Source organism: Monomorium pharaonis, chromosome 7, assembly GCF_013373865.1.
Source record: "Monomorium pharaonis isolate MP-MQ-018 chromosome 7, ASM1337386v2, whole genome shotgun sequence".
Taxonomy (NCBI): domain Eukaryota; kingdom Metazoa; phylum Arthropoda; class Insecta; order Hymenoptera; family Formicidae; genus Monomorium; species Monomorium pharaonis.
In genome coordinates, this window is record NC_050473.1 from 20,876,478 (window position 1) to 20,902,853 (window position 26,376).

The window sequence follows — 26,376 nt, forward strand, 5'->3', positions numbered from 1 at the left end:
ACGTGAAAAATACCTTTGTAAGAGTAAAAATAAGACTCCAACTATCGTTCAAGTTTCTTACATCTAAATTTACTATGCGTTAGACAGCTATTTAAGTATTTCAAATTTCATGCACTTTTGTCTAACAAGGGAACCTTACGGGTCATGGATCACCGATTTTTTTTATACTTATAGGATTTGAAGATCAGTACCCGGACTTCAATTTCCTAAAGCAGTACGATGCGCTTCTCAAAAATACTCGAGAAAATCGATTTTGAAGATTTCCGATATCTGTAAGTACAGAAAATTTTAACCTATTGTCAGAGCCGCTCGTAGCCGAGCGCACAGAGCTCTAGTTTCGTAAGCGCGGAGTCGCTGGTTCGATTCTCGCTCTGGCCTCAATTTTTTTTTCATAAGTTAATAAAGTTTTTTTTTTTAATCCTATATCTTAACATTTATCAAATTGAAATGCTAATTAATTATTAAATATTTATTCGTTATTTTTTAAATAAAAATTAAATTGGCTCATGTAATACTGACGAGTAATGTCAAATGTATTTATTATTAATATATTTTATAACATACATGAATTAATAACTCATAAAAATTAAATAACCATTTTTATAAATATTATTTTTGTTTTTTATATTATTTTTGTATTTACTCGTAATCTCTTAAAAAGTATTTCATTTTCTTTAATGTTTTCCATTTTTTGTATCAAATTTTAATTTATTATAAATATTCGCATTTTCAATCAAGTAGTAATTAAAAATAAAAAGATGTTAATTTTTATTTAAAAAATAACGAATAAATATTTAATAATTAATTAGCATTTCAATTTGATAAATGTTAAGATATAGAATTAAAAAAAAAACTTTATTAACTTATGAAAAAAAAATTGAGGCCAGAGCAAGAATCGAACCAGCGACTCCGCGCTTACGAAACTAGAGCTCTGTGCGCTCGGCTACGAGCGGCTCTGACAATAGGTTAAAATTTTCTGTACTTACAGATATCGGAAATCTTCAAAACCGATTTTCTCGAGTATTTTTGAGAAGCGCATCGTACTGCTTTAGGAAATTGAAGTCCGGGTACTGATCTTCAAATCCTATAAGTATAAAAAAAATCGGTGTTCCATGACCCGTAAGGTCCCCTTGTAAGATTGTATGTCCGATACATCCTTAAAGTCTCGACTTTCTTCGTTTGATAATTACTGTTAATCTTTGACACTACACTTGACGATTGGTTTTTATACGACTGTTGAGAAGAAATATCAGAGATATTTCTGTGTTACTACGTTTTCTGGTTCTACGCATTGAAAAAAGTTCCGAACTCAGTGTTGAAATGTCTGCATTTATAAATTTTATTGTTAACAATTTTAAATTCACTCTTAATTGCGGTAGCTTATACAACCATTTATGTATTTTCATTAATTTATCTAAATAATTTTACACAAAGAGATGGCAAATACTGAATATCATATAAGCAATTGTCATGTAAGAATGTGTGAGAAGAAAATTGTATGAATAAGGAAAGATTTCAATATTCGAGAGAAAAATAATAACATACTTTGAGCACTTGACCACGTAAGGAAACGAGACGTCTATCGTCGCATAATTTGCGCGCTCCAAGCCCAGTACAATTTATCACGATGTCATATTCATCACTCAATTCTTTTAAAAAATTCAATTTTTTTTGCCTGAACGTGACTCCATCTAATTGCAATCTATCAAAACAAGATTACAGTATAAAACCAGTCACAAAACAAACCAATTATTAAACAATCATGAATGGGAATCCTAAAGTCTTGTCTGTTTTACCGACACTTTTTAATTAAACTAATCTTTTATTAGGTTTTATAGAATTGCAAAACTCTTTTACAGAATTAAAGTACGCATCAAAATCTAAAGAAATACGATCGAGTTAATATAAAAATCGAAAAAAAATTAATTTTTGGTACGTGCATGTCAATTGATGATAATATTTATAATTGCTTCCCATACAGCACAAAAGCTTTTAGCAACATTGCTGCAACGTTACAACAATATTATGAGTTGCAATGTAATATTGCAGAAACGATTCAGAAACATGCAACCCACGTAGCAAAGTAACGTCCACTGGACATCAATAATTCGTCATTTAAGATCGCATTTTTTGACTAATCAATAACGTCAGTCAATTGATCATTTTACGACGTATTGATAAGGTTTTATTGAGTTAAAGTTCGATATTTTGTTTATGTTTTATTGTTAAAAGTGTACCCAGATAGCCAAGCGTGATTAAGCATTTTAAAGTAACTAATGCACAAAACGTGTTGCTAGATATTTGCTATATATTTGCTGACATCGAAGTAGAACACGTTACGAATACAGCAATATGTCTGCTTATACATACAAACAATTGGCGAAATTTTCCAAACAAACAGTTCGCAATACTCGTATATTATGTTGTCTACAACATGACAGCAACATAACGGCAATGAATGTTTCAATCGAATGAATGATTATATCTTGAGCATCATGATGCAAACATGACAGCAACAACACATTGTTGTGGCCCTTCTTTAATAAAGGGTCACAGGGATTAGGGATCGTCTGCCGATGCTCCTCGGGTCAGGTCTTCGAGAGAATATAGCCAGTTGTGATATCAGGATATATATGTATATTCTTACTTAGTACACTTGATAACACTTATGATGAACCGTAACAAATATTAACGAGTCGGCGACATACGTGAGTCGCTGTATACGGTGTGACAAAGCCCGCTCGTTGTCTGTCGCACGGTGTATATATACACCGTTTTTAGGCGTATGACCAGGGAAGGTACTTCCGCGGTCATAGGCCTTTGGACAGAATACTCGCTTAGCCAGCAATTGCTGGCCATGCGGATTCCACCCCAAAATCAGATGATTTTGGGTGTTGAGTCTTAGGCAACCGGGTACGTTTCCCGGTGCGACGCCCGGTATGTAGGCCGGGCGATGGCCGCGCGCGAGGTGTCATGCGACACCGTCTATCGCTTGCGACATGTGAGTGTGATGCACTCACAACATCCCTCCCCCTTATTAGGAAGACAACGAGGGGGCTGAGTTATCGGTCACGGATTAAAATTTCGCTATGATTGTTATTATAACTATACGCAATAAAGTATGGTACAAATTTTTCTATAGCGTGGTTATTTTTAAACGCAGGTTTTGTAGTACCTACATTGGTAGCCTTAGTTAGCGGGGTTGCTGGGTCGGCAGTTTTGGAACGTCTCGTAGCTGATATTCAGGTCGAGGGCTTCCTGGATGGCGTCCTCGTCTTCTAGGAATACTGCAAGGCACCGTAGGCAGTCCCTTGCCGGTCGGACGTCCATAAGGATGGTGTCACATAGGAAACACTGGGTGATGGTTTCCCATGTCTCGTCTGTCGCCAGCTGTGTGCGGTACCCGTGGGAGGTTGGTTCTCGTACCTCGCACTGGGCCCGGTGTGGCCGGTAACACCTGCGGCACCATCGCCTCCAGGCGAATTCGTTTTCTACGAGGCACCTCTCGGTTGGCCGTAGGCAAATGCTCCTCAGAAATCGCTCGTAGCGAGTAGGGTGGTCAATTGGGCGCACCCCATCAATTGGCTGTTCTGTTTCCTTCGGGATCTTCATCTTGTGAAATCCTCTGGTTGAACTTGCGATTTTCACAGGAACTTTTGACTGACGCGACTTGGCTCGTGTTGGTTTACGAGTTTTCTTGTCGCGCGGCTCTGCCGTGGTTTTTATAATTTTCCAAAAATTTGTATTTGGTGGGGTAGAAACCCATTATCGGACCATATATAGTCATAGCTAAGTCAGCTGTGCACCGTTGGTGCACGTGTCGTTCCTTGCCAGAGTCCGGCAATTTGCTGTAACGTGATCGTGTGTCACGTTTTGCTAACTCGAGACGTGCTGGTTACTGCCATGCGCCCCTCCCCCGTCGGGAGAAACTTGTTACAATTCATTATACAAATACATATATATTATTTTAGAATCGCGTACTATTCTAATTTGTATTAGCGTGATCCGCGCATTTTCTTACGTATCACGATAATCCCTATGACTATCACTATTGTGACTATTACAATGGTTGTTCCGCTTGTTGCCATTGGAAAAATAAAGTGTGGCGATTGAAAGATCGAGTTTGGTCTTTTTTCAATTTCGTTATTTATTTCATCTATTTTTTGCTTATAGCTTTCTAGTTCTGTTGGGTTTTGTATAACCTCTTTTAATTTTATTTTTCTCGCTATGTCTGTGTCGTTTGTTGAGTCAGACTTTTGTATTAACGAGATGTTATATTGCGGTAGATACGCTTCTACTCGCGTTTCATATGATGCCTTGAGTGATTTTATTATAGCGTTTTCCGTCGCTATTTTACAGCTATTTTTAAACGTTATTCTACCCGTTCTTTCAATCTTTTCCTTTATTTGTCCGTGGTCTTTACAGTGTATAGTGATTACTTGGCTTTTCGGTGTCGAGTATAGCCACGAGTGTGAGTTCTCTAATGCTATCCAAATACTATTATTCGATATAGTATTTTTTATTTTACAGTCTCTATTGTTTTCTTTGATTTCCGCGTATATTTTTACTTCGCATATGGAGTCTGCATTTATCCTATATACCGGATGGTTCTGCGTACATAAGTATTCGCGATTTATTTTTACGCATTTCTGTAGGTCGCTATTCGCTAGTATTATATACGTACGCTGTACTGTATCTATCGCTACGAGAGGATGGTTTACTTCTATGAATGAGAAAATGTTATTTGGATTTGGGATAGGTAGAGGAATTACATTCTGAATTTCATATTTCGGTATTGATATGAGTGGAAATTTCAGAATGGTGTATATATGAGAATGGTCGCAATACGCGCCTATTTCCGCGAATCTTTCTATCGTTGACCATTCTTCTTTGCCTATTCTAAAGGGGAAATATAATCCTTCAGGCAGTTTCGAGCTTGCGTCTTTAAGAGACTCTATTATTTCGTTGATGGGTGTTAGACGAGGATGCAACATTCCCTTTTTGACGTTTGCTACGTATTCTAATACGTCTTTTTCGTTCTGTCGTATTGTTCGTTCGTTGTTGTCAATGTGGGCTATTGTTGCTTTCATTATTTTTAGTTGGTTTTTTATTGCATGTTTATTTAGTTCTTCAGCATTATGCAATATTGTTAATTGCTCGTTGATGAGTTTTTCATCATTTGCATCCATGGTACCAAACAATGATTTCGCCACAGATCCTATTCCATCGACCAATCCTCTCTTTTGTGCGGTTTGTTTCTTGTACGTTGAGTTTATTCGCTCTATCAGATTATTTGTTCTTTCGAAACCTTTCTTAATAATTTCATGCAGGTTTGTGCATGTTTCCTTGCCGATTACGGCTATCATCTGACATAAATTGTCTGTTTTATGTATGTATTTTCCTAATTGTGTAAGTCGTTTGGTTAGTGACGTAGCGTCTACTTTGATTATCACCTTCCAGGAGGATTCTATTTGGTGTAGTATTCCTATCTTCTCGAAGTATATTCCTGGATGATGGGTGAATCTTTCTATCTCGTACTGTGATCTTATGTCCGGTTCTTCCGCGGCATTTAGTGTTGCCCAGATTATACATCTGTAATTATTAAAAAAAAAAAATTTTTTTTTTTTTTTTGTGTACGAGGAATTTCTTATTAGATCGATTTTCGCTACGCGTATCTTATTAAATTGTGTCAGCGTTTTGCTGCACGTGTGTTTGATGCTGCTAATTTGTGGCTGCTTAGTAGTGCATATTTTTTCGTTCTCGTCTTTCTTTTTGCCTTTCATTTTTTCTTTGGGCGGTACGAATTTTCAGTCTTTTGTCGGCCTTCCATTAGTTCGTTTGCGTGTCGAGAATTTTACATTTTTCACGTTGTCATGTATCGTCGTGATCTAAGTTCGTGCGATAGTGTGGAGAGTGAGGTGAGTGATTGTGGCGGAAGCACTGGTTACGATGATGTCTTTTCCGATTTCCATGATCGGGAGACAGTCATACTATCGGATGACTTGGAGGAATTGAATTATATTCCGTTGGACGAGTATAAAGGTTCTGATCCTGCCGAGCCTTTGCCTATCGAAGGCTATGAACATTTTGCTGGGTGCGATGATGGTCCCATTCCTTGGGAGAAATCCGACTCATTAATGGATTGTTCGGAGGATTGTGATCTGTTGGTTATAGAGGACGAGGGGACCACCGAGGGGATTTTGTTAAATAGTACTTATGGTGGCGAGTTCGAAGATAATTTTGATCTTGAACTCGAGTTCGCCGTAGACTTATATCTCCGTGATGGAGTTCTGCCGGATCTGTATCCTTCGTCTGAAGATCCAGCTAATTAACTGTATTATAAACGTTGCTCCGTAGTCTTTAGTGCTTAATTCTTAGGTGTAGTGATTAATTTTAATTTTTTGGTAGTGGTGCACTATGACTGTATCAAGGATAATTTTAATTTTTTGGGTCATGTTCCGGCTGGCAGTATCATCATGGTAAGTCTCTATTTTTGTTTTGCTCTCTTTTTCTTTTCTCTTTTTCTTTTTCGCCTTATTAGTTACGCTTCAATAAACGGTTTTAGGCGGTTTACGTGCACGCGCGTAGTTGTCCTGCCTCGTTTAATCGTGTAGTTGACTTCCGAGTGTTTTTCGGTCACCGTGTACGGTCCGGTCCATTGCGCGTCGAGTTTCTTGGATCTCCCGCGCCGGAGCGTTTCGTCGTACAATAATACTTTCTCACCGACTTTAAATTTTGTTTCCTTCGCGCGTTTATCATATTGCGTTTTTGCTTTGGCCTTTCCTTCTTTTATGTTTTCGCGTGCGACACGGTTTGTGGCCCTTAACCTCTCCTTTAATTCTTGCGCATAGTCGTCGTAGTTATAGGTGGGTTTAGGCTGTTTCGTTAGGGCTGTCGGCAGTTCTGCCTGTCGACCGTATATTAGTTCGAACGGTGTATACCCCGTTGCCGTGTGAGGCGTTGTATTGTACGTGTGCATCGCGTACGGGATCCATTCGTCCCAGTCGGTTTGGTCCTGATTTATATAATGTCGCAAGTATTCGGCTAGAGTCCGATGTGATCTTTCAAGAGTTCCATTGCTCTCGGGGTGGTAGGCGGTAGTTTGAATTTTATTTATTTTCAATAGTTTGCACGTATTTTTGAATATCTCGCTCGTGAAATTCGTGCCTTGATCCGTTAGTACGTAATCTGGCGTTCCGTATTCCAGTACAATTTTCGTGACAAATTCTTTGCTCACGGTATTTGCTTCCTGGTTCGGGATAGGTATCGCCTTACTAAATTTCGTAAGATGATCTTGAAAAGTGAGTAGGTACCGATTGTCGTTTTTTGTTATTGTAAGTGGTCCTACGATGTCGAGCGCACATTTCTCGAAAGGTCGGCTTGGCGTATCTGTGACGATAAGAGGCGCCTTTATTCTTCGAGAGAGTTTATTCTTTTGGCATAATTCGCATTTTTTTACGTACCGCTCTACATCGGCCGTTAATCCAGGCCAATTATGTTTGAGTCGTATTCTTTTTATTGTTCTTTCGATGCCTTGATGTCCTCCTGTAGGTGCATCATGATATTCGTACAGAATTTGTTTTTTCTGTTCTTCTGTATATGCTGGTTCGCATTTGTTATCCTCTTCTTTCTCATCTTCATTGGATGTATTTTTGTGTTTGCCATCTTCGTTTAGCGCGAGGACTTTATCAGTTGCTTCTGTAACGTGAGCTTCCCGTTTCACGTTACGACTCAGCGCGTCGGCGTTCGCGTTCGCGCGACCGGCCTTATGAATGATTTCATAATCGTACTCTTCCAGTTTCAATCTCCATCGAATCAGTCTTGATCCGGGGTCGTTTACATTAAACAACCATATAAGGGGTTTATGATCGGTTACGATCTTAAACTTGGTCCCATACACATATGGTCGGAAATGCTTTACAGCCCACACTATTGCGAGTAATTCTTTCTCGGTGGTACTGTAATTCTGCTCTGCGCGATTTAATATTCTGCTCGCGTAAGCAATGGGACGATCGTTGCCTATCGGTCCCTGTGACAATACCGCTCCGATTGCATAATCGGATGCGTCTGTGGTCACATTAAATTCTTTTGTGAAATCTGGATATTGGAGCACTGGTGCCGTCGTTAATTTTTCTTTTAACGTATTAAAGGCTATTTGTTGTTCGGCGGCCCACGCGAATTTTTCTGTTTTCTTAGTTAGTTTGGTTAACGGTTTTGCGATTTTGGAAAATTCTTTAATAAATTTTCTATAATATCCGGCGAGGCCTATAAAGGACTGAACATCCTTAACCTTTTTTGGTTCCGGAAAATCTCTTATTGCTTGCAGCTTTGTTGGATCCGGTGATATTCCATCTTCGGAAATCACATGTCCTAAATAATTGACTTCCTTTCGTAAAAATTCGCATTTGTCTGGCTGCAGCTTTAAATTCGCTTCTCGTAAGCGTTGCAGTACTTCCGTTAACCGTTTGTTATGATCTTCTAGACTCGAGCCGTATATCACTATGTCATCGAGATATACTAAGCATCTGAGTCCTTGTATTCCTATGAGTACTGAATTCATCAGTCTCTGGAACGTGGCTGGCGCGTTTTTTAATCCGAACGGCATTCGATTGTATTCGTAATGTCCGTACGGTGTTGAGAACGCTGTCTTTGGTTTATCGTGCTCAGCCATTGGTATCTGATGATACCCTGACGCTAAGTCTAGCGTTGAAAAATATTTGGCGTTTCCCAATTGATCTAGGATTTCCTCTATGTTGGGTAGGGGAAATGAGTCGCCAATAGTTAGATCGTTGAGCTTTCTGAAGTCGATTACAATTCGAAGCTTCGGTTTTCCGGCCGAGTCAGCTTTTTTGGGTACCACTAATAGTGGCGCGTTCCACTGACTCGTGCTAGCTCTGATAATGCCATCGTGTAGCATTTGCTTTATCTGCGTATTCACCTCTTCCTTATGCTTCGCAGGGAGACGATACGGTCGTACGTTGACCGGCGATGCGTCGGCTTGTGTACGTATCTCATGTTTCACTGCTGCGGTGCATGTCAGTGATTCTCCACTTAGGTGGAATATGTCTTGATACTCTTCGCATATCCGTGTGAGAGCCTGTCTTTCTTCCCAGTTGAGGTGCCGGGTGCGTAGTGTTTGTCAGATTCGTTCGCTCCGTGGTTTATTTGTACATTCCGCTTCGTTAATAACAGCGTATCTGATAGTCGTTTTCGTCGTGATCTTCTATGGTCACGTGCGGAGTACGTATTTTTATTGGCTTGTCGGTTGTATTTATTACGCTAATTGCGCATGCAAAATTTTTTGGTTCAACCAGACATCGGCCGATATATACCCCGGGTTTGGTTTCCTTGGCTTGCACCACTCCGGATTGATTTCGGTTAGTGATGGCTCGTACGATAGTTTCACTACGCGGTTGTAGAGTAATTTTGCCACAGGGTCTTAGCTTAAATGTGACGCCTGCTATTTTTAATTGCTGTTTGTCGTAATCACAGACTACGCGGTGCTTCTTCATGAAGTCGAGTCCAAGTATTCCGTCGTACTCCATGGGGAAATCGTCCTTGACTACGTACATAGTATGTTCTAATACTTGCTCGCCTAGTTTAATATGGGCCTGCATGCTTCCGATGGTGTGCATTTTGTGGCCAGTTATCCCTGCTAGGGTAATTTTTTCGGGGGAAATTTTGGTTTTCCCTTTCAAAGTTTTTACTTTTATTAGTGAGAGAGTTGCGCCTGAGTCAAAAAGCATGTCAATCTCCCCTGCTCGCGTCTCCTGTATTGGGAGCGTGATTTGGTCAAGGCCGCTTCTCGGCTGGGCGGCTCGGGTTACTTGCGCAATTTGATACGAGCGCGCGTACTTATCTTGCTTTCCAGCTGATCCTCTTTCTTCTTCGCTACTGGATTCGAAATCGGAGTTCTTTTTCTTTCGCGATTCAATTGTTTTTCGCGTATTATTATCTTTTATATTATTGTGTCGCGGTCCTTGGGGGCCTTTTGACGTTTTATTTCTAGCTTTTCCGTTTAGGTGCCAGCATTCATTCCGAGTGTGGCCGCGTTTCTTGCAGTGTTTGCAAAATTTGTCGACTGCATTGACGCGTGGTTTCTCCGGTTGCGGTAACGAAAAACGGTTTGCATACCGGCTGCTTCGGCAATCTTTACCATGGTGCCCCATTTTTCCACATTTGCGGCATTGTAATTTATTTTTGTAGTTGTCTCCGCCAAGCGTATTGTATTTCGGCTTGGGTCGGTTAGCGGCCGTTCCTTTTATCCGCTCTTCCGCGCTAGCAGCGGCTATTGCTTCTTGCAGTGTCGCGTAACCGCGCGATCGGACTACGGCTTTCGTGTCGTCGTTAAGTCCGATTTGATAGTTTTCGAGTGCCTGTTGCTGTAAAATATCGAGTATCGCGCGTTTGTTTTCGGTCGTGTAGTGTTGTCGACCCTCTATCATGGACTCGTACAGGTCCATGGTTAATTTATCGGCGCGGAGTCCGTATGTTCGCGCGTTTTCCCCAGTTCTTTGTTTGAGCGTATTAAACTCGATTTGTAAATGCGTGGTGCTCTTTTTACTAGCGTAACACGCTTCTAGCTCCTGTTTTAATTGCTCGAAATCTCGGACTTTTCGCGTTTGGAAATCCAGCATGGCACGACCTTTTAATTTGGTGCATAATATCGCGCCTAATAGCGTCACTTCGTCGGCCGGGTCAATATTTTCTACCGCGTATGTCATTGCGCTTAAGAATTCCTGCAGTTTACTTGCATTCCCATTGAATTCTGGGATCATGCAACGCGCTTCCTTTAACGGTAGTGTCCCGCGGCCTCTTCGATGTCGAACGTCATCGTCTTGATCTCTAATGGTCGTATCTCTCGGGTTCGGTCGCGACGGGCGATGATCGTAAATGCGCTGCGTGTGCAGTTGTGTTTCTCGCACGGCATCGATATCTGTTTGCAACCGACGGATTTCTTGAATTACGGCGCGTAGCGTATCCCGGACTTCGTCGTCCCTTTCTCTCGCTACGTTGAGCTGTGCTACCCTGGCGGCTGGATTTTCGCGAATTGTTTGATGTATTTCCTGTAGTTCTCTTTCCGCGTCAGCCATAAATTGTTGCGCTTCCGTTTGTTCAGCGCCCGATGGCTGTGCTTGGTCGTTGGCACTCATTATGTATCGGTCGAGAATTTTTTCCGGGTTAAATATATCCGAATCGTACGAGGTCAATGAAAATTCACCTCGTGAGGATACGCGACTCGGGGTCCGGCTAACGTATGGTCTCGTTCGTCGGATCTCACGGTCTGGTTCCGGCAATTCTGATCGTGTCGCGTATTCGAATAAACTTGAATCGAGACTCGTGAAGGGAAATTCTCGCTCGCGTACCACGTACTCGGGTAACTCGCTGTTGCCTTCGGGGGGATATTCTAAAGCTCTGCGCACGTTATCCCGATCCTCGCGAAGAGCTTGGGCCGATCGCCAGGCAAGATCTAGTTCTAAATAATGTATTGATCGCGCTGCAGCTGCACTGAAGAGCCACGATTCGTTGCGTATAGGCGAGTTACTATTGTCGGACATTCGCCTATTCTAATCACTTGCTAAGGTTGTTTTTCGATAACTAGGTTACCGGGGGCTTGCGTATTTTCGGGATTTTTCGGACGCGCTAACTTATAATCTATTTTGCATTACAAGATTTGTCGGACTTACATTAACGCAGTATATCGTTGCATGCTGTCGTCCGTCGTTTCGCCGCTTGGCTGGTGAATCACGATGCGGTAGGTCGGTGTCTTCTCCGATTACGCCGCTATCGCTGTTGCGCTGTCCGATGGCGGAGCTCTGGCTCGATGGCTGTCTTCCTTGCTGGATCTCGGGTCCGCAGATCAGCTGATCGGCTCGGCTGCGTGGTGCAGGATCTTTGGCGAGTTTAGTTCGCTCTGATCGGCTTCCGCTCTTTTCCCTTTTTAGCTGTTCTCTTCTAGACTCTGCGTCCGTTAGGGAGTACTTTCCTTGTAGGTTCTTCGGCAGTGGATCCCACCGCTGCCACCAGATTTGTTGTGGCCCTTCTTTAATAAAGGGTCACAGGGATTAGGGATCGTCTGCCGATGCTCCTCGGGTCAGGTCTTCGAGAGAATATAGCCAGTTGTGATATCAGGATATATATGTATATTCTTACTTAGTACACTTGATAACACTTATGATGAACCGTAACAAATATTAACGAGTCGGCGACATACGTGAGTCGCTGTATACGGTGTGACAAAGCCCGCTCGTTGTCTGTCGCACGGTGTATATATACACCGTTTTTAGGCGTATGACCAGGGAAGGTACTTCCGCGGTCATAGGCCTTTGGACAGGATACTCGCTTAGCCAGCAATTGCTGGCCATGCGGATTCCACCCCAAAATCAGATGATTTTGGGTGTTGAGTCTTAGGCAACCGGGTACGTTTCCCGGTGCGACGCCCGGTATGTAGGCCGGGCGATGGCCGCGCGCGAGGTGTCATGCGACACCGTCTATCGCTTGCGACATGTGAGTGTGATGCACTCACAACAACATATATAATAATTTTTATTTGTTATTGCATATATGCCTTCAAACTATGAAGTTTTATAATTGTAGCTTATTGTTTACAAATTGCTGACAATATAAACTTGTCACACGTTTACGACAACTTTTCAATAAAAAGACGTCTATATTTTTGAAATTTAAATATAATTAATATATAGATATTAATTTTTATAATTATACATACTTGCAAATATATATTATCCCAGGTAAACCAGATAAACTATGATATATATATATAATATATATATAATTAATATATAGATATTAATTTTTATAATTATACATACTTGCAAATATATATTATCCCAGGTAAACCAGATAAACTATGATATATATATACAATATATATATATATATATATTGTATATATATATCATAGTTTATATATATATATTTTATATATATATCATAGTTTATCTGGTTTACCTGGGATAATATATATTTGCAAGTATGTATAATTATAAAAATTAATATCTATATATTAATTATATTTAAATTTCAAAAATATAGACGTCTTTTTATTGAAAAGTTGTCGTAAACGTGTGACAAGTTTATATTGTCAGCAATTTGTAAACAATAAGCTACAATTATAAAACTTCATAGTTTGAAGGCATATATATATATATATATATATATATATATATATATATATATATATACAGGGTGATTCAAAATAACTATATGTCCTTGCATAGACGTATTCTTAGTAATATTCTGAGTCAACTTTTTCTTTTGCAAAAAATTATCCAGAGCTTAGATTTCTAGATATAATAAGAAATAGTTTACGTATCCTGAATCGGATACAAAAGGTAAGCAGGGGTGGCACAACTCACCGCTGCTCGCAGGCACCACGAGCACCGCGAGGCATCTGCTGCGCTCAATAATCGATAATCATCTCAATTATCTTTAACGATGGTATTTAGTATTTTGAATCACCCGAATATTATGTAATAAAGGAAGAAATGAATAGGTGACAAAGAGAGAGAGAGAGAGAGAGAGAGAGAGAGAGAGAGAGAGAGAGAGAGAGAGAGAGAGAGAGAGAGAGAGGGAGGAGAGAGAGGAGGGAGAGAACTTGTTTGAACCTGTTTACGCACGTACCATCCTGCAATCAATTGATTGTTCTCACGATCCATCCTTTAGTTTATCGGATTAAAAGTCTTTTTTTCTTTCTTCCTACATTTTATCACTTACACTCATTTACACACACACACACACACACACACTCTGTTCACTCACTTGACCGAATTTATTTACACATCAAAAAAATAGTACGAAACATTTAACTATTAAACATTACTAATCACTCGGCGCGTCAAAATTATTCGAAGAAAGAAACGCATATTTACTCGACGAACACACAACGCGTGTTTACTAGTTACTCGATGTCAGCTGACATCGAGCTCAGCTAAGCAAGCAGACAACTGACTTTATTGGTTATTGTGTGGTAACACTGTCGAATATGTGTCTGGAAACGCGGCAACTTAAAAATAAAAATATTGATTAATATGATTTACTATTATAATTTGTTGAAGAATATGTTGGAAATGCATACACGGAGACCCGGAGAGCAAAAAATTTGACATTCTAGCAATCAATTCGAATATTCTACGTATTTATTTAGATGATAGAAAATTAATTTTAAATCTGTATTAAAGATCTGTGTTAAAGATAATTGAGATGATTATCGATTATTGAGCGCAGCAGACGCCTCGCAGTGCTCGTGGTGCTCGCGAGCAGCGGTGAGTTGTGCCACCCCTGCTTACCTCTTGTATCCGATTCAGGATACATAAACTATTTCTTATTATATCTAGAAATCTAAGCTCTGGATAATTTTTTGCGAAAGAAAAAATTGACTCAGAATATTACTAAAAATACGTCTATGTAAGGACATATAGTTATTTTGAATCACCCTGTATATATATATATATATATATATATATATATATATGTATATATACATACATACATATATATATATAAATTTAATTATAACTTTATTAATCATATTACACATAAACATAGTTACAAAATAAAAGATAAACATGAATAAAATTAGCAACATATTATTCATTATTATATAAAAGAAAATACTTTATCGATGATTTATTATAAAAATAAAATGTAAAATAAAATAATTTTTTATACATATCCCAGATAGTAAGATTTGTACAAGTAATATTTTGTAAATATTTGTAAATATTTCATAAATATTTTTATAATATTTATGATAAATCTTTATGATCTGTCAAATTTAAGACCACAAAAATATTTATAAAATATTTGAATAAATATTTATAAAATATTCAAATAAATATTATAAACATTTTGTAAATATTTTATAAATATTGTGTGCTGTCTGGGATATAATTCAGCTTTATCAAAAGAACACAACAAAACCATATTTTTATAAGTTATTCTACATGTTATTTCGCATACGTAAAAAGCAGTAAAAAAACTGTAAATTTATATTTATTTATAAATATTATTTAACTATACGTTTTATGTTTCTGACATCTATTGAACTTATCTATAACAAATATGTATTCATGAGCATCAAGTGTTCATGGATCATTGGGAAGTGCTAGGTTGCATACAAATCTTTGAAGTCAAGCAGTGTCGACGACGGTTCAGAGTTGGATGGGTGACCGCAGAAGTTTTATTAGGCAATGCCAGATGTGAATATATTGTCAGCATATGAGCATTCATTATTTGACATATGTTGCCGTTATGTTGCTATTAACATGCTGTTGGTTGCGGATGGCATACCGATGATAACAAGTTGCTGTCAATTTGCTGTCAATACGCTGTTAATCGCGGATGGCAAATTGACAACACGAGTTGTCGTCAAGTTGCTGTCACTATTGCAATCAATTTGCCGTTGTTAGAATTGGAATTCACGTGAGTTCAGTTCGACAGACATAATGCTGACGCACCTTGTTCTAAGTTTGTCAAAATTAGTTGCTTCAACGATTGTTGGCGACTTGACAGCAAACTCGCTGCATTTGACTATCTGGGTAGTATTCATGTTTGTAGCTCCCCAGCTAGCCAGGCCTGTTAAAATCACATATCGTGAAAGTTTTACAGCAAGGATTATTTCGATTTTGACAACAATTTTATGACAAGTAATTATCTGTTACATGTCTTTTAAAAGTTTCGAGCAAATTTACGGCAAAAGTTTTCATCACACGATGCTGCAAATAACAGAGAAAGACTTGTACATAAATATTACGTAGAGAAATTACAAGATTTGCTCCGACACGATAAAATGCAAAATTTAAGCAAATAACAGAGCAAACCTTGCTACACGACATGGCAATAAATTTATGGCAGGAACAAAAAAACTTGTTAAGCACAGAATAACGGCAAATTAGTAGCAAGAACAAAATAAAACTTGCCGAGCACACTTTTGCAACAAAATTGCAAGGTGTGTCCGTAAACAGCTTAGTTTTTGCTGGCAAGGCTTGTCGCAAATAGTATGATGCACATTTTATGCAAATAACAGGGTTGCATTATCGAGTTTTAAACTTTATTTCTGGGTGACTTTACTACCTATCTCGAGATGGTGCATTTCTCGTGAAAAGATTTACCTACTGGATTAATAAAAGGGGCTCATCAGAACAGAGAACCAAGTACGATTGCACCATTCACATATGATATTGGACTAATCAGTCCAATATTTCATTTTTGTTGATCTTAATTTCGACAAGAAATGTCCTGTTCTTGCCACAAATTTGCTATCATATTGTGCATGACAAGGTTTGCCTTGTTTTTGCCACAAATTTGCTATCATCCCAGGTAGCAAGCTCACGTCATTTTGACGTCCCAAAATGGTCATTTACTGGCTATTCTTGACGTCACGAAATGACGCCCTTATGACGTTAAAATGACGGTCGAATGTCACAAATTCCTGACGTCATGAAATGTACCGTATTTTGACATCATAGAATGACGTGAACAATATGTTGTCAAAAAGATCTCTAAAAGATATCCTGTTTCTGAAAATGATAACATAAAGAGACTTCTAAAAGATAACATATAATGTCAGAATGTTAACCAATGCGTCGTTTTTTGAGAACAGAAAGATATCATAAAACTAATATCTAAAAGATTTCTTAAATCGGATATCTTTAAACTGCAACTAGAGATTAAAAAATAAAATAAAAATTTTATCTTTTTTTATTATTCTTATCAACAGTACATACTAAATTTGGGACAAATTTTTATTAATTAATTAAATTTAAATTATATTATTTTATTTTACTCTTACTTGCTGCTGGTTTTGAACCCGGGACCTTAGGATTACAAACCTTGTACTCTATCTGCTACGCCAGTTTGAATCATCGATATGGGTACTTCCCAGTGAACATAGTAATATAGCAGCAATGTAACAGCAATGTAATCGAATATAACAGGTTACGTTACTCTGAAATTACACGTAACTTACATGTAAGTTACAATTTCCGACTCAGCAATATAACATGTTATAATTACATGTTATCTAACCGTTACACAACAGTTACAAAGAAAAATAAAATAAAATAAAAATTTCATTTTTTAAAAATTATTTTTATCAACAACACATACTACATTTAGAATAAATTTTTATTAATTAATTAAATTTAAATTATGTAATTTTTTATTTTATTCTTACTTGCCGCTGCTAGGTTTGAACCCGGGACCTTAGGATGACGAACCTTGTACTCTACCTGCTACGCCAATTTGACTCATCGATATGGGTACTTGTTATTGTCTACATATACTTATATGTTATAAACTGACGCAACTATATTATTTTTTATAAAAGCAATTAAATTTTGCAAAACATATTAAAAATAAATAGCATTAATTTATTTACTTATTAATTTCATTGTTAAATTTATCTTTTTCCATAATCTTAATAATTTGATGGAAATTGCGATCTATTTAGCACTAATCTTTGAAGCGTTTAAATGATTAATTAGATGGTTAACTATATATAATAGATCGTAATTCTAAGAAAAAATGAATAGTATACATTTATTATTCTGTTTTTGTTCAGCACATGCCATGATGAATTTCGATTTTGTGCATTTTTTGTGCGCAATAATTGTAGACAAACCGTTATTTTTAAAAACATTATCTTTATAATAATTTTTTTTATTATCAAATAGATCTGTCATTCAGGATGTTATAATGTTGTCTGATTTGTGAGTCAACTACGACGCATCGTTCCGTAATAACATTGATATGAACGTGTTATGTTACGATTATACAATTTTTGTTGAATAACTGTAACGCCAAAACGATGTATAACAGCTATATCACTTGCGTATAACAAATATTACGTAACAGGTTATTTCCATGTTATATAGCACCTACATATCACAAGAATAACAATGTTAAATTACATGTAACTTCTATGTTATATTGCCGCTATAAAATGTGTTCACTGGGTTGTTATTGTCTACATATACCTATATGTTATAAACTGTCGCAATTATATTATTTTTTATAAAAGCAATTAAATTTTGCAAAACATTAAAAATAAATAGCATTAATTTATTTACTTATTAATTTCATTGTTAAATTTATCTTTTTTTATAACCTTAATAATTTGATGGAAATTGCGATCTATTTAGTACTAATCTTTGAAGCGTTCAAATGATTAATTTGACTATTTTGAAATTATTTCCAAGATATCTAAATGTTTTCTTAAAAAAGTTCTCTTAAAGTTGAATATAATATGCTTATATAATATGCTTATACCTTACGCTTTAAATCTCATTGTATAGACACCGCTTTAGACCGTATCTAAAATACGTCTTAATAATGTTTTTATGTCCCGATTTTGGATGTGTGCTGTCTGGGAAAATAATCATCAGATCATGACTGAAATATGACTTCGAAATGACGTCATCATGACGTCAATTTTAGGTCATGGAAAAAAATGGTCATTTTGACGACATATGACCAGATATGACCATTTTGGGACGTCAAAATGACGTGGGCTTGCTACCTGGGATGCTATGTACAGCAAGGTTTGCTCTATTCTTGCCACAAATTTGCTATCATATTGTGTACAGCAAGGTTTGCCTTGTTCTTGTTTCAAATTTGTTGTTATGCTTTACTAGCAAATTTTACCCTGTTATTTGCATAAAATATGCGTTATACTATTTACAACATGGGGTCTCCACTTTCACCTATTTCCGCGGACATTGTTATGGATGATCTCGAAGATCACTGCCTTAATTCACTTGATTTCGGCGTCCCAATTTTTTATAGATATGTTGACGACATTTTTGCAATAGTCCCAAAATCCAAAGTTAATAACATACTCAATGCACTTAACGATTACCACCCTCGTCTACAGTTTACTTACGGAACAGAAACTAATAACTCGATTAATTTCTTGGATTTAACAATCATTAGGAACGGCAACACTTTAGTGACCAATTGTTACAAGAAACCTAAGTTCTCTGGCCGTTATATTAATTATTTTTCCAACCATCCACACAAATATAAAGTAAACACCATACTTAATTTAATAGATCATGCCTTACTACTGTCTGGTCCACAGTTTCACGACTCAAATATTAGAGCTGTCAAAGAAATTTTCCTAAACAATTGTTATCTCACAAAAATGATCAATAAACATATAAAGAAAAGATTGAAGCAACTCAGGCATCATAGTGACATGTGGGATCCTAATGATAATAAAATGACCACTATTGACAAAAAGACTTACATAACCATTCCATATGCTAAGGGACTTAGCAATAGCGTTGGTCGTACGTTGAGGGACTGTGGATTTGACATTCTGTATACGGTTCCGAAGAGATTAAACAGTGTTATAAAAAAAGGAAAGGATTGTTTAAATTTTGACAAACAAACAGAAATTGTGTATAGAATTAATTGCTTGGATTGCAGTGCTACATACATATATCAAACAAAGAGACATCTTGTGACCCAAATAAAAGAACACAAATCTGATATCAAAAACCACGTTGATAATCAGTCTGTAGTAAGCGAACATCATGTATCTCAAGGCCACGAATTTGATTGGTCTAATCCGGAGATTTTACACAAAGAAAAGCATACACGTAAAAAAGAAATAGCTGAAATGTTCTTTGTTAAAAAACAGAACAACACAATAAAGTTGCAAAAAGATACAGATCTTTTGACCGTGACATATAACAGAATAATAACAACAATTTAGATACTCCGTATCTTTATCGCAAGTCAGTCGCTGCCAAGTGCTAACGTGCTTCTTGATAAAGTTTTAAAACTATTGTATCTAACGAAATTGACAAATGAATTTGTACGACTTTATATCTCATAAGACACGCAAAAAACACGGAAGATTGTAAACTTGATTTTTTAATTTATTGTAATGTTATCGTCTACATTGAATATTGTTAATTTATTGTCCAGATTTTCGGGCTTGTTGTGGACACAATACCTTAAGTGTGGATTTATATTGAAATATTTATCACTTGATAAGGATCAAAAACCATGGTCAAAACATCGTGTTATAAGAAGTTTTTAAATAAATTTAGCCAGTGTCGAACTAATAAATCATTTTGGTTATTTATTTACTGGCGAAGAGAAGACTCACATACTATTTACAACAAGACTTGCCAGCAAATGTTAAGCTTAATGCACACACACCTTGTCATAATTTTGCTGCAAAGATTTGCTCGAATTTGCGGCAAACTTCGCGCAAAGTTTGCGTCATTTTGCTAACTGGATAGAATATATATATTTATTATGTTTAAACTACGCGCTTTGCCGAGATAAGTATATGCGCTTTACCGGAAATGGGTGTACGATGGAGAGCGCCCTCCCTTCTTTTCTTTTCTTTCATTTCTGTATGTTTAGTTCCGCTCTGTACTCACGGCATGTAACATTGCTGAAATATTGTAACGTTTGGAAATGGTATAGAAGCATTTCATTAACATTTTAATTGTAACTTTACATCCGAAATATTTGAGAAATATATTTGCTTCGTGTTTTTATAAAATTGCAAATGCAATATTTTTGAAATCTTTTAGAAACATAGAAAAATTTGCTTTCATATTTGAATGTTTCTGTAATATTACAAAAAAACATGGCACTCTTTCAGAAGTATTCCTAAGACATTATAAAAGTAACATTACATTTACATTGCATAAATAATATTTCCATAAAATATTAAACGCAATATTATATTTAAAATATTTCTAATAAGTTTCTGAAAGATTGCATAAGTAATAACAAATTAAATTACACTTAAAATAGTTATCATAAAAAAATTTTATTATATTTGATATTTTTGTTTTTAAATAATATTTTTATAAAATTTTTTGTTCTATACCTTTGTCAAAATACTACACATCCTAGCAAACACAGAATATAGACGCAACATTGCACAGAAGTAACATGTGAGATAACAGATGTTACCTTACAATCATGTTAATGCAATCTAGATTGTTATCCGAGTACAATATAATGGTTTTATATTAATTTTTACATTTTTTTGTTATTCACTCGCAATATTGAAATAATAGTAATATAACAACACTTATATAACAGATTTTATGTTGAAGTTATATTGATATTTTATAATATTTTATATAATATTCGTATCAATACAGATCTATTATATTGATATTATATTTCGGAGAAAGCTTTCGGCAGTGCCATTTCGTGACGCGCTATACATATCCGCTGCCGTTGTTCCGACAGAACGAGTCTGATGGTGCCGGTGTACTCGAGCGGTGCTGACTTGTTGAGTGTGATTGTGATTAACGCGGCGGTGCGACGATTCTGAGATTCAGCACGATCCAGATCATCCACCGAGCCCAACGAAGTTTTATCGCTGTGTCTTGCTGCATGAGACACAATATCTATTTTATCCGAGACAATCCTTTTTATTTTTCCATTAAATATTGTACTAAATTTACAATTTGGCAATAGAAAATATTGTACAGTTATATTTTGTAATTATTTTCAATAACATGTAATTAATCATTCCAGATATTTAGTTTGCAAGATTGAGGTTAGTCTGCAAATTCATAGCAAATTTAATAAAACCATTAATCTCAATATGAGATTACAGTCATATAATTAAAATATAATTGTTGCATAACATTTATGTTTTATCTCAGTTACACGTTATATTTATATAATATAATTATAACATTGTATGAGTGGGAAATTACAATTAACATAGACGTTACACGTAACGCACATATTATATTGCGTGTTATTTCCCGTTTTAATGTGCCAACATTGATGTTATATAACTGTGTTTGCTGGGATGTATCTCAGTGAACACGTTTTATAGCGGCAATATAACATGGAAGTTACATGTAATGTAACATTGTTATTCTTGTAATATGTAGGTGCTATATAACATGAAAATAACCTGTTCTGTAACATTTGTTATACGCAAGTAATATAACTGTTATACATCATTTTGGCGTTACAGTTATGTAACAGAAATTGTATAATCGTAACATAACACGCTCGTATCAATGTTATTACGGAACAATGCGTCATAGTTGACTCAGAAATCAGACAACACTATAACATCTTGAATGAGAGATCTATTTGATATTTAAAAAAATTATCATAAAGATAATGTTTTCAAAAATAACGGTTTGTCTACAATTACTGCGCACAAAAAAATGCACAAAATTTAAATTCATCATGTATTGAACAAAAACAGAATAATAAATGTACTATTCAATTTTTCTTAGAATATATGATCTATATAGTTAACCATCTCATTAACCATTTTAACGCTTCAAAGTATTAGTGCTAAATAGATCGCAATTTCCATCAAATTATTAAAGTTATGGAAAAAGATAAATTTAACAATGAAATTAATAAGTAAAAAAATGAATGCTATTTATTTTTAATGTTTTGCAAAATTTAATTGCTTTTATAAAAAATAATATAATTGTGTCAGTTTATAACATATAGATATATGTAGATAATAATAAGTATTCATATCAATGAGTCAAATTGACGTAGCAGATAGAGTACAAGGTTCGTCATCCTAAGGTCCCGGGTTCAAAACCTACCAGCGGCAAGTAAGAATAAAATAAAGTAATATAATTTAAATTTAATTAATTAATAGAAATTTTGTTACACACTCATAACGATAAAAAGGTGTCAGTAGCACGATGACGTAAGTCGGTCAGCAGCAGCAGCAGCAGCAGTCAACATTGAGCGCATCGCGCGAGGTTTCGCGCAATCCGCTCGACAATTAGCGCAATGCTCCTTAGACAGCACTTGCTGTCTAAGCAATAATTTGGAATACTGACCAATTTACGCCCTCACGCAATTCTCCCCTTCTTTCGATCCATCTACCGAATTATCGGATATATAAACCGGCGAAAGAAGGTGAGGGACGGGTCAATCCGAAGTAGACGAACTAAGACAACACACGACACACTGCTTTGCGGGATCTCGTGTATCGCCGATATAACTCATTGTAAATACACAACCACGACACACTGCTTTGCGGGGTCGTGGACAACGAGCTCATAGACGCGACCTCTGCCTTGCGGGGTCGCGATCTATTCACTGTAAACGAATACTATAATAAAAGTGTTCAAGACAAATAACGGTGTAAGTGACCAAATACCTTCTTTGCGAGATCTCTGGCAGCGATCCCCAATCGTACTTACAACGAAAGATACAACTATTTGTCCTAAATTTAGTATATACTGTTGATAAAAATAATTTTAAAAAATGAAATTTTTCTTTTATTTTATTTTTCTCTAGTTGCAGTTTAAAGATATCCGATTTAAGAAATCTTTTAGATATCAGTTTTCTGATTCTGTTCTCAAAAAGCGGCGCATTTGTTAACATTCTGACATCATTACGTTATCTTTTAGAAGTCTCTTTATGTTATTATTTTCAGAAACAGGATATGCTTATCATGCGTGAAATGGAACGCATGTAACTGTAATGTGACGGTTAGATAACATGTTATATAACATGTTATATTGCTGAGTCGGAAATTGTAACTTACATGTAAGTTACGTATAACATAAGAGTAATGTAACCTGTTATATTCGGTTACATTGCTGTTACATTGCTACTATATTATTGTGTTCACTGGGATCTTCGGCAGATATTAGTGACCTGTTTCGAAAATAATTATAACGCGTTTTTCATTTTCAACTTAAAACTTAATTTCTTATGTGTACTAATCATATAACATAATTTTAACTAGTTTCATCATAAGAACAGTCAAAAACATATATTTTTATGAATTATTCTATATATTATTTCGCATACGTAAAAATCAGTAAAAAACCGTAAATTTATATTTATAAACAAATTATTTAATTAGACATATTGCATCTTTCTGATATCTATTGAACTGATCTATAACAAATATGTATCCGTAAACATAAAGTACTCATCATGGATCATCACAAAATGTTAGTCCACGTACGATCTTCGAGGTCAAGCAACGTCAACGGCGGCTAACAATTGGATGGATGACCGTCTTTCCGATTGTAAAAATTAAGCTATAATAGATATAACTATGTTTCGAGTGGTCGCAATATGTGTAATGCACCATTGCGGTGGAAGATTTGTGCAATATGTGGGTATAAGCTAGACGAGTTATGTACCCGAAATATTTTCTAAAATACTTATGTAATATTTTGTATTGATGTTTCAGAAATATTACCGAAATATTGTAGAAACCTTTCAGCAAGATTGCATTTAAAATGATCACGGACACTGAAACATTGCAGAAATGTTACAGAAACGGTCGTGAAATATTTCTGTGATATTGCTGTAGAAGTATAATATTTCAATTAAAATGTTTCAGAAATATTACATGCCGAGTGGGGAGAGACAAGTTGTATTTTAATAAAGCTCTGTTGTAAGCGTCCCAACAGGTTTTATTAGTGACTAATTACTGACGTTAAATAAAGATTCGTATAATTCTTTGTAATAATGACGATTAAACCTCAAATGACGAATTATTGATGTTTAGTGGATGGCACCTTGCTACCTATAACTATTAATCATTATTTAAAAATTGGATAATAAACAACATTATTAATATTTAATATAATACTTTATATAATTAATACTATCAATATTTTAGAATCATCCCAAACAGCACATAATATTTATAATAAATATTAATTAATATTTATTTTTTCAAAATATTATATAAATATTTTACACGTATTTTATATACACGAAGAAAAAAATTTTTATTCAACATATTATTAAAATATAGACTAAATATTTTATATAATATTTATGGTAAATAAAAAATAAAGATTCGTATAAGTAATATTTTGTAAATATTTATAAATATTTTATAAACATTTTTATAATAAATCTTTATGATTTGTCAAATCTAAGACCATAAAAATATTTATAAAATACACTGAGCAACAAAATTAACGCAAAAAAATTTTTACCAAAATTTCACTCAACTTTAAATAATCGTAACTTCGTGAAAATTATCGTATTGGAAAGTTCTTTTTTTTATTTTAAAGCTTTAAGATTTTAAGAAAAAATGGTCATTTTGATTTTCATCGCTTATTGCTCGTGAATAGATCAACGTATAGCGCTCCGCAAAAAAACAATGTAAAATTGAAAATTTGCACTTCCAAATATTAATTGATAAGTTGGTAAAAGCGCTTAGGCAAATTTGGCTCAAAATTCCGCAGGAAATTATTGAGAGGTGCATAAACATATGAGAATGTTTGCAAGCAGTAATTGATCAAAGAACGTTAGTGTTTATTATTGGGAAGTAATCGTATTATAAAACTTTGCTTTAGCGACGTGATTGGATCTTTCTTCAACAATACATTGAAATAAATGAAAACCGTAAAATATGCGATTTTTTACGTAATCTTTGAAAATGCGATTTGTTGTTAGAAAAAATAAAACTATGAGAAAATTAATAATAGCATTTGAAAGTGCAAACTTTCAGCTTTCCAATGCTTTTTTGCTGAGCGCTATACGTTGATCTGTTCACGAGTAACAAGCGATAAAAGTCAAAATGACCATTTTTTCTTAAAATTTTAATAACTTTGCAAAAAAAATCGTACAGACTTCAATTTTTTCCAATTTGTAGGGAAAAGTTGATATTTTATGATAATTCTTATAAAATTTACGAAAAAAATTCACTGCACCCCATGAAGCGCGTCAAAGTATAAAAATTTTTGAAGACAAAACACGTTCTTACTTTTGAAGAGATGCCGAAAAGGGAAAAGGAGAGAATCAAAATCTGACAAATGCTCTTTAAAGTAGAGACTTCAAGCTTTAAAGTGAAAAAAGAACTTTTTAATAGGATAAGTTTTCGCGAAGTTACGATTATTTAAATTTGAGTAAAATTTTGGTAAAAATTTTTGTTGCTCAGTGTATTTGAACAAATATTTATAAAATATTTGAATAAATATTATAAATATTTTATAAATATTGCGTGCTGTCTGGGATATAATTTAGCTTTATCAAAAGAACAGAGCAAAAACATATTTTTATAAGTTATTCCACATGTTATTTCATATGTAAAAATCAGGAAAAGAATTGTAAATTTATATTTATTTATAAAAATATTAGTTAACTACAAGTTTCATGTTTCTGACATCTATTGAACTGATCCATAACAAATATGTATTTATGAGCATCAAGTGTTCATGGATCATCACAAAGTGCTAGGTTGCGTACGATCTTCAAGCAACGTCGACGGCGGTTCGTAGTTGGGTGACCGCGGAAGTTAATCATGAAGTTAATCATGTTATTTCGATATTTTAACAATGCAAGTACTGCATATATAGAACATGTACCCGAAATATTTTCTAAAACGTAAAAATAACGGTG

The 26,376-nt window shown here is 35.5% G+C and overlaps 1 protein-coding gene across 1 annotated transcript in view; it reads right to left on the minus strand.

Annotated features, from left to right (window-relative positions):
* The window catches only part of LOC105839315 (D-aspartate oxidase), a 102,228-nt gene that overhangs the window by 52,398 nt on the left and 23,454 nt on the right, over positions 1-26,376 (minus strand). The window contains exon 4 of the mRNA XM_036289368.1: positions 1,546-1,702. Within this exon, the coding sequence (XP_036145261.1) occupies positions 1,546-1,702 (157 nt within the window). The remainder of the gene's footprint in view (positions 1-1,545; positions 1,703-26,376) is intronic.